Raw genomic sequence first — 10613 nt, 5'->3', positions numbered from 1 at the left:
TGGACGCGTGTACATGGAGTGAGATAGTACCTCACACTTTAAACTAGCTTCAGACTAGTTGGTTTAAGCATCTGTAGCTGCCTAGGTGTAACACCACTGAGGTCAGCGTGGGCTACTTTATCCCACTTTGACTGCGCTACGGTTCCTCTCACAGAAGAGGAGGCCTAACTTCTCGTTATTATTCCACTGACCTGATGAGACCCACGAAACATTAATAATCTAATCTCCCAGATTAATTTCCACTAGCAAATGAATTATTAAAAAAATGAGCAGGAAATCTGGGCTTTTACTATTACCATTGCTTTAAATGTTTTATTTGTATAGGACATTCTGTACAAGACAAAGTTAAATATACAGCTCGTACAAAGGTGACATATATGACACCTTACCAAAATAGTACCTCTGCTTACATATTCATCTATATACACAATATGCCATGTCTGTTGTTAGCTAAGGGGTCAATTTTCGGCAGAGGGTGTATTTTTTTATGCCACAGAAGAAAAGAGAATGAAATTCAGACATCATGCAGACCAAGTGCCAATATCACTGGTATCTTTTAATGCTCAATTGTCAAACGGTTGCTGTTTTGTTCATTTCAGGAAGTCACATTCATTGGGCAATGAAAAAGAAAATGAGAAACAATGAAGAGGAAAACATAATTTAAAAAAGTATATGCATGCTGCTGGAACAGGATATGATTCTACACAGATCTGTGCAAAGGTTTTTGCATTGCCGTATAACATTTTGCATTGCCTTGTCTGATTGACTCAAAAAGCCCTGTAACGTCTTAAGGGAAATAACTTCTGGTGCTTCATATTGAATATAAAAATGCAAGTCAGCTTGCTGATGCAGACAGTGATCAAGGTAATGCTCTGGCATTTTTCTGAGAAGAACTAGATCTAAATTAACGTTCTGGTTGCACATTTCTTCCTTCTGGAAAGATGCCCTAGCAAATCTCAAAAGCCATCTCTCTTGCCTAGTGAGGACACTGGCACTGAACCCTGGTGAAGGAAGATACTGCTTTTAGGCTCCAGGAGCAAGGATGGTGGAAGGAGCATAGCAATGCTGAGGTTCTTAGTGCTCCAGCTTGGTGGAATTACCCTACAGAGGTGGCGGTTTGGTGAAGCGGTCCAAGAGCTTTATTTTTGCCTTTGTGAGTGAGGGCACAGGTGAATCTGGAGTTAGTTCGTCTCAAATAGATGAGAGGTGGACAGTGGACTTTGCAGAACAAATACACATGGACACAATGACAGATAATCGGTAAGAAAAATCTGTCTCACTGAGGTTCTGCTGTCATAGAAATTAAGTTTCAACAAAAATACTCTCCATAACCAGTGATGAAGGAGCCTCAAAGTTCTTTGCAGCCTGTTTTAGAAAGAGGGTCAGAGTTCAGGGCCTCTCCTCATCTTCGTTTACCCTCCAAGATAAACCATAAACCACAATCTCTTTCCAAGCCCTATTCACTCATCTATACTCTGTCTTATACCCTGAAAAATCCTTATGTCTTCATGGGTGAAATCCATTTGAGGCAATCCTCCTGGGCTCCCTTTGTACTCATCTTATCATCCTATAGTCTGGAGCACAGTTCTTCTCATCCTAAAGCAAAGACACATCACACCTTGATATCTCCCCTTCTCTGAACAGAGGAGAACAGCTCCTCTGAACATGTCTGCACTGCAGACATCCATATTTCAGTCAGATGAAATCTGGCCTGTCACAAGGCAGCTCCCTCCTTCCACAGATGAACACTTATCTTTGCTTCTCTTCTATCAGGGAGTGGAAGGTTATCTCCAAACTGACATACTTTTAAGCAGCGCTTTAAAGTAAATGGTGTAGGTTTACTAAGCTGGAAAATCCAGAAAGGAATTTTTTGTTAAACCTGGTTCCAAAAATCTTCCACCATTTTTCATCTCTACACTATTTTCTGTTCAAATGCATTCTGCAAAAAACCTTATTTTACATTACAGATGCCCTGTGAGGTAGGTGGGAAAATCAAACTATATTTGCTTCATGAAGCAAAGTGTGGACTACAGTTCACGGAAATTTCAAGAGGAACAAAGGCTTTGGATCTGTGATCTTTGACTGTTTGGGATCTCCCACTCCCAGAAACACTGAAGCTCACACCGAGGCAAGCTCTTCCTGGGAAACTGGAGTGCTTGAAGCATGGATGATGAGTGTACCTTAAAGGCAGTATTGAGTCCACCTATAGCTGACAGTACAAACATATCCCCATATACACAAAGATGAAAGGGTTTGCCAAAGGCCATGTAACATCCCTGTAGTAGAGTCAGGAATGAGCTCATTCACTGAGAATGAGCTGAGAATACACTGAATTAAATAAAATTAAAATAACTGAAACTCTGAGATGCTTTACTGCATATAGATAGTTTGATGCGAATGGGAAGCAAAGGGGGAGACAGATGTTCATTCAAAGACTATCTAAACCTTTCTGGTACTCCGTTATGGCTTATATTCAGGTTGGTTTCCGAATCTAGCTCAAGTGCTAATTCCCCGAGATTTGTATTTGCATAGTCAGTTTGGTATCTCCACACTACACACAGAAGGACATTGAATTTTTGTTGGAAATTGATTTTGGAAAGAGCAACTAGTTTATCAGGACTCAGAGGAGCTTGCATACTGACTAGGAAGAAAGTGCTATGATAAATACCAGAAAGTAAATGTTCTTTATTAAACTCTCATGAAATATTCACTCTCAAGAGAGAGGAATAATTCTAGAAACACCATTTATCTGCCTTTTTTCCAAGGCATTTTTTCCAATCTTCAGTTCAGTAACTTGTTCCAGTTTTGGTAAAATGTTGCCAAAACATGTCACTTAAAGAATTCATTTCAGAATACAAACTGCTGTTTTGGTACCTCGTGATGCATCTCCACAGTACATCATTTCAGTACATGCACTTTATTTAATCATGAAGAAAGGTATCTATCACAGATAGGCATCATTTAAATTTCAAACCTAATAGCTGTTCTGTTTTCTTGTAATCATGAAGAAGCAAACCACAGATCTTATCTACCACTTTGGTGTAAATAAACCCTAGTGTATAAGTAGTTACCATGGTATAAATGTAAAGATACTGATACAGCTATCTCTCATCCAGAAAGAAAAATGAGTTACAGCAGTGTGAAGCACTGTTACACACCAGTTACACCCAGTATAAGGAATGTGCTAGTGTTATTATTCTGGTAACACAAAACCACAATCCTTACTGCAAAATTTTATGACACAACAAGAACTTCGTATAGGTCAGGCTTTATCTGAAAAGCCCATATGATTACCAATCTGTTTAGTGCAAAATGAGGCTTACTAATATCAGGTAAAGAAGTGAATATATATTTCTTGAGTGATATTTTATACTTGCACTGGAGTTTTGTAGGTGAAGAACTAGGCAGTACAGAGAAGGCATGTACAGTGACAGAAATCTGGGTTCAGCATCTTTCATCAGATGCTTTGAAACAATTGCAGGATACAGACTGGATCCAGAAAGAGACCTCAAGGGGACGTTGACAACTTCACTGCTTCATCTGTAACTTTGATTTGGTGGTGGAAACTCAGTCTACTCTCGGAAGCTGTATGTTAAAGGCAGTGATAAGGATTTTACGTAAGTGTTGTTTATATTATAAGCAAAATATCTGAAGCACGAGGTGATTGAGGTGAAACTCTTCCAGCCTGCAAACCATGTCATTCTTCCTCATCATAAACTGCACAAATCTTGTCCTATTTCCTGTATTGGTGGGAATAGGGATGTGCTAATTCAGTCATTTCCTTTTTGTCTTTACAAATAAAGTGCAGGTCAGGTCAGTCACAAGATTGGTTCTGTGCCATTCCAGTCAATAACAGCTCCTTGCCACCTAGAAATGAAAGCAATTGTTTTACATCCATCGGTTAATCAGGTCACTGGAAAGGTAACGCAACACCCCTCAACCACCCAATGAACCTTAGAGAGATTAGGATGGCCTCATGTGGGGTAACTAATCACATCTTCTCAAAGGGAAAGGAACAGAAGTGAGGTACTTGTGCCCCCTAATTTTAGGTGCCCAAGTTTGGAGTACAGTCTCCTTACCCTTCCTCCAGTCTCTTCTAGGCAATAGAGAGTCCTCAGCAGCAGCTGATTCAGAACAAGTACCTTCGTGTTGCAAAGACTGTAGGGAATCCCCAAGATGGGTACAAGAATTAACCCTATACAACCAGAATGCTCAGTCTCAGCTGTTATTAGGCAATTTGCACACTCCTATACAGGCAGGCCTCTGATTGGGGACTCTGTGACTCTGAGACCCTGAGATCGGATCATTTCATTTAGCAGCAATCTCTGCTCCTGACCGTGGTTCCTTTGAAGTATTCAATGGCTCACTTTAATGGCAATGTTTTGCTTTGCCTGTGCTGAGGTTTTGCTTTTTCTCTGCCCTCATTCCTTCTTCAGAATAACACTAAAGATGTATACTGAGAACAGCATTTCCAAATGAGTCCACACACATGTGCACAAAAACCTTCCATGTCTTTAATTCCTGGCTCTGTACTGGTGGCTACTGCTCAGCTGCCCACTCCAGGAATGTGACCAACACTGAATGCAAAGAAGGTATTGATCCTGCATTTGTCACCAAATGTGTCTTCAAATGACGGCAGAAGACAAAGATCTGAACCACAACCGGGTGAAAGCAGGATGATGCTGTCCAGTGACCTCACTGGGTTGAAGTGAGTCAACTAACTGTACAGTCAGAGTCATCCGCTGCAAGAATTGCACCCTGTCCGTGGCATTTCGCATGTTTGCAAGTTCATGGTCCACATCTTCTGAGAACTAAACTATTGCATTCCCAGTGTCAAGTGTTTATATCTGTTTTGAAAATCTGTCTCAGAGTGCATGTGCACAGTAGTAAGACATTGGTGAGGGGGTGGAAACAACAGTGAGTTGCCAGAATGCCACATTCTTTCTGTCACCGAGGAAAGAATGTGTCAGCAAGGGTATGGCAGCTCAGTCCTTTCGCTGAGCAAGTCAATTAGGTGTAAAACAAAACCAAAAGCTGAATTCATGCAGTATTCAGTGCAAAGTCTCAAAGGAAGTGACCATCTGAGGGCTGTTGTGAAATTTTTCCTTCTTTTTTTATTTTGCTGAGAAAATAAAAATAAAAAATTTGCAGAAAGACCGTCCTCATCCCAGGCTTAGTAGGAATACACAACAGTGATGCCTCACATCTTAAGCTAAAAGCAGAATATGTTCTAGCTGGGGATATTCGACCTAGTCTGGCATTCGCCAGTGGTGAGGGCTGTCCCTGCCAGAAGTTCAGAATATTACCCCCAGAACAAACAAATGCAAGTGGGAAGTGCAATCGCCACCTTCTGTGCCCATTGGATTTTTCTGGTAATGCCATCAAATCATCCCTTATCTTTGTATACAATCTTCCCAAGGCACTACTTTCTATCTCACCAGGGTGATTAAGGCTTTGAGAAGGATCTACAGAGACCCCACGGAGGCCAAAAGACACCGAATGAAATCTGCTCTGAGACGACACCGTACTCTCTGAAAATACTAACATGTGCTGATACCATTTTTGCTGTTATGGCTTAAGATGTTGCTAATCGCTATGCAGTGAGGAACTGGCCTTTTTTAAAACAGGCTTTCAATAAAGAGCTTAAACAGAAAATGATATTTTGAAGCAAGACTCAAGGTAACTTTCATAGCAAGCCTTATCTCCTGTGTTTATTTTCAAACCATTTTTGCTGAGCTGTTTGTAGACTGAAAAGAAGTCTTTGGCTGTTTGCTCCTATGGAGACAGATTCAAAACTTTTTCCACCTATTGAATCACCACAAGAAAAGGTGTCAAATAGTGAGGAACCTCACTCACAGGTGCTGAACAAGTCTTTTCTTTACAGATAGAAACAAAACTGTCTGGACAATTCAGCGTGATCATTTCCCCAAACTATCCTGCCACAATGTAATTCAAATGGAACCCAGATTCTAGCTGCTGATTCAATTATAATTTATCAGATTAGCAACATGAAAACCACATTCGACTCATCTGGTTCAACTACAACCTCACCCAAAGGTCATGGAGTTAACTGGAACCCAAGAGGAACTGGTTCAGGCCCTGAACAATGCTCAGTCTGGAATAACATTCAGAGAGTATATCTCCTGTACTAATCATTTGGTATTGTTTTAGAGCACATCAATAATTCAGGATGAAATGCCCATGCTCTCCTCTCCTCTTATCCTCTAAATTTCCACTGCATGTGTCACTTCAAAGCCAAACAGATGAACTAATGTATCATACAGCCCCACTACCATACAGGAAAGCTTATGCTAGAGGGTTAACAAAATATACCGCTGAATTCAGATTATAATATCAGATCAAAGTTTTACTCCCCTCAGGCAGAGCTAACAGATGTTATTTCCGCCAGTGCAGAGAGATGCTGAGGATCATGACTGTGATGTAAGAGTTTTCTTCAGGGAAGAACGGGATAAGACGTCTGCACGGCATCTCCCAAACAACCCAGGGATGCACATTCCAGACATCTCTTGGTCAGAATCTGACTGCTTCTACGGATGTCTAGGGCTGAAAGCCACAATAAAAGCACATGTGCTTGTGCTGACTCTTTGGTTGGGAGCCTGCAGGTTAAAGTGATACCTGTTGGTGACTAGCCGTTCTAGCCATCTGAAGTGTTACCTGCCTTAAACTCAAATCTCGCTCTTCTGACATTTTATAGAATAGGGACTAAAAACATGAGCCTCCTCCTCCTGCAGAAGCAAAACAGCCCTTCTCCTCTGACAATGATAATAACAACAAAAAAACCTAAATACAGACACAGTCTATTATATATGCAGTTTTCCCTTTGGGAGAGGATAAGAGAACAAACAGCAGACAGATGTTAGGCATATAACTCAATGCATTACAGGACGGTGGTGTTCGGGTATTGGGGTAAACAATGGGTAAGGCTTTTCATGGATTAAAACAGAACTGAGTCATGTGAATGAAAGGAAAAACCCCAATCAACACTTGGAAACAACAGTTAATCTTCTCAGTTCTGATTGTTCAGACTGTGAAATTCTCCACACTGCCGAGAAATTATCCTGCATTTTTTTATGAGAAAGGTTTGATAAGGAGCTTCTTCATGAATGCTTGATCAAAATAAGTAACAGCTCTTTGCTTGCTTGCTTGCTTTACTAAAAGTTAGTTTAGGAGTGTTTTCCGTGGTTGTATGATAGAAAACATTTCTTTTTTATCTCCCAATTTGTTAAAATACTGGTTAGTTTGGTTTGTTTTTACTTTTCCTTATATACTGTTTCACAGTTGGAAGAAAAAGTTCTTAAAACAAAAAGGAAAAATATAACATGAAAAACCTTTAGCAGCAAGGCCATGCTTAAATAAATACGCTCAAAGCAAATGGAGAATACTGAAAACAAGGAGCCAGACTGATCAGGGTAAATCAGACAGTCCTGAGAATGGTACAAACAAAATAAATTGACACTGGAATTTGCTGGTAATTTACTTCTCCAGTAGATTAAAGCAGGGAATTTAAAATAAACAAACATCACCATTACAAAAACTGTATAACTTTGATACAATGCCAGGAATGGAAGGTGTTCTAAGAGCAACTTTAAGTAGCTGCATGTATTATTCACCCCCGCTGTGTGGGTTTCGGAGGCTATATATTACTTATTTTAGTTTGTAGTCATGCTTATGTGTCACTGGAACAGAGGAATCAATACAATCTACACATGCAGGGAGCCTGGACTAATGTCACTGCTGTCATGTTACAGGATGCCTCTTCTGCTTTTCTGTAATTTTATAATGGCAGCCCTGCATGAACACACTGTTTGGCAGCCATTGTCCCTTTTTTTTTTTTGGTGTTTCTTTACAGGACAAATTGTGGCAAGGAGAGGAGGGAAATTACAAGAGAAATCTGAAGCCACTTGGCTTGCTGATTAAACAAATGTTACGGTCTTTGACAATGAGGCTTTTACTTCTTGCTCCAAAGATATTCAGATAGCAGCTTTCAAAGTCATGCTGATGGAGTTGATATAAAGCTGATTTTTCTACCCAGTTAAATTTCTCCATTTTCCTTCTTTCATATCTCACTAAACTGAAAACGTTCTCATTAACTTCAGTATGACTTGGATAAATTGCTTAGAAGTCCATCATTTAATATCATCTAGACCTCAAAACGGCCACGAAAATCCTAACATGACAGGAACTAGCCCTGTATTTAAGGAGAGAATATGACCTAAGAACTGTCAAGAATGACTTCACAAAACACAGTGTTTTGTGATCTTGAGAAACTCTGTGCTGCCCATAGACACATGGAAAGTTTGAGAAAACTGAGACCGTTGAGTACAGGGCTTCATGCATCGAGAACGGTACCCAAGTCCCCCAGTGCAATTACATTTTTCAGAAAAGACTGATGAAGATGGAAGAAATTTTCTCCTTTTCTCATTATACTTCTACAATAGGAATCAACCACTTTTGGGAATCTAAATTTAGATCTATTGAAATCAAGTTGTGCTCTCAAACTGAATTTGGCTCAGTCATTTCTTGGTGATGTAATGAAGATTCCTCTAAGAATGAAGTGAACGTCTTAGCCAGTTTGACGTTAACTACAATAACACACAATTAAATGCGTAATACATATTATCACAGCCTGGCCTATTCAGATAATTTCTGATTTTTAAGCAGTAATTTTGCAAGATTACTTGCTGCAGTATTTTTTACCACACTCCACCATTACATATATTATTTATATCAATAACTGAACTTATCTGTATGAAAAACTGTAGTTTCACTTACTTTGTCCTAATACAGTGCTCAAGCGGAGGAGTAAGATCATTTTCTTTATCTTCAGCGCACATCCGAGTTGTGTCTGCAGAGACATATCAGACATTATTAGTGGCTGGAGTATATTTCTATTCACACGGAATACCGCAGTACCTTCTAGGAACTCCACCCATGGAAGCGACGGACTACCACTCACACTGTAAATCTCCTAGCCCACAATAGGCACATATCCACTTTGGATTGAAATATCCTGGAAGGTGAGCACTGCTGGCACTTGAATACCATCTCATACCCTCGTCCACACCATCTGAACAGAGTGGCCACAGACAGGGCCAGGAACGCTCAGAGTAGATACCACGACTATGGCTCTTTGCAAATAGCACGGGCTTTATAGCTCAGCTTAGAGTGGACAGTCTGGCACTCACTGCTTTGTCATCTCTTGAACCCTTTCAGCTAGTGGTCTACTGCCTGTTCATGCGATGGCAGGCTAAAGGCTGAAAGGGGGTGACTGAATGCAAACGCTGTTGGGAATGATCCCCAGATTGTGCCCAGTATTAGTTGTTCTGGGCCAGAAACTTGCCCAGAATTGTGCTGACTACTTAACAGTAAGGATGATCGTGTCACAGTGTTCAGACTCTTGCCCTGACCCGGGCTAGTTTACTAATATAGAAATGGTTTCAAGAAAAAACATGGATTAGAAGGTGAAAGAACATGCTGGAGAGCTGTCATGTGGTTTTTATTTTGCAGTTGATGTTGTAATTATTAAGAAAGCAATATTCGTTACTCAAATACTAAGGACAGTGGTAGCTGAACAGGAAACCGCAAGTCCAGTCCAAACTGGGTTAAGATTCTTTCACCCTGGAAAAGAAGATTGTCCCTTGACTGTTGAGAAAGCAATGCACAGACAGGAGAAGACGATGTTGTGCTGGATATAAGAGAGCTACCACAGGCTGTGAGCATTCCTTTGGGACACAGAGGCAATTGCAGTGTTCCGGGGAAAACAGAGAGGTCAGTGTCTCAGACACTGGATCTGTCAACAGTGAAAGTAGTTGCTGAACTTCCCAGGGAGAAAACATCCTCTGACCAGCTTGGATGTCAGTCTGCTCAGCTGTTTCCTGTTTTGGAATAAAACATTTAAAACTGCAGCAGACTAGGCTTTTTTCTTCTTCTTTTCTGTCCATCACCTAGCCAATGGGTAGGTTGCGAGCAACAAACGATGCCAAGACAGCGTGTAGGATATGGGTCTCCTTCAGTGAGACTGATGTAGACAGCATGGGAGGCAATTGCTCTTACATTCACAGCTGCCAGTCTCAGATATATCTGGCTTCCTCACGTCAGAGAGAGAACCTGGCTCTCCCTTGCTTGTTGATCTTGTCGGTATAAATACATGCAGAAAACTCTGAATGACAGTAAGGGCTGGAGTAGTAGAAAACGGACAATATTTAAAAGTACATAAAGTACTGGCAGTTTTCTCCTTGATCCTCAGGAACTTAGAGGTACACAGGAATTTTAAGTTTCAAAGGGCCTCTTTTATCCTAATATTGAAGAGTTTATAACAGTTCATTAGAGGTCTCCCATAGTATTCCCCCTAGGAATTCCTGATACTGATGTTCTGGATCTTCGCATAGTGAGAAGCAACAGCCACTGTCCTGACCATAGTACTGGTAGCAGGATAGGCATATGGCATGGCTGCCTTTCCCACTCATTGCCAACTTGCTGAATTTTGTCATTTTTAGACTTGAGTTCTTCCAACCGGGAGGTTTGAATGGAGGTTTTTCATACAAAGGAATAGGAAAACAAGTCTCACTAAAGGTGTATCTTACAGGAGTAGG

The 10613-nt window shown here is 40.6% G+C and overlaps 1 protein-coding gene across 1 annotated transcript in view; it reads right to left on the bottom strand.

Moving 5' to 3' along the window:
* Positions 1–3791: 3791 nt before the first annotated feature.
* Positions 3792–10613, bottom strand: part of MINDY4 (MINDY lysine 48 deubiquitinase 4) — an 82198-nt gene continuing 75376 nt past the window's right edge. Inside the window, exons 17-18 of the mRNA XM_050891948.1 lie at positions 8794–8866; positions 3792–3867 (exon numbers count right to left, since the gene is read on the bottom strand). Of these exons, the coding sequence (XP_050747905.1) occupies positions 3819–3867; positions 8794–8866 (122 nt within the window). The 3' untranslated portion in view covers positions 3792–3818. The remainder of the gene's footprint in view (positions 3868–8793; positions 8867–10613) is intronic.

This window comes from Gymnogyps californianus, chromosome 2 (genome assembly GCF_018139145.2).
Source record: "Gymnogyps californianus isolate 813 chromosome 2, ASM1813914v2, whole genome shotgun sequence".
Lineage (NCBI taxonomy): Eukaryota > Metazoa > Chordata > Aves > Accipitriformes > Cathartidae > Gymnogyps > Gymnogyps californianus.
The sequence above is the reverse complement of the archived record's forward strand: the minus strand, read 5'-3'. Positions and strand labels throughout refer to the sequence as shown.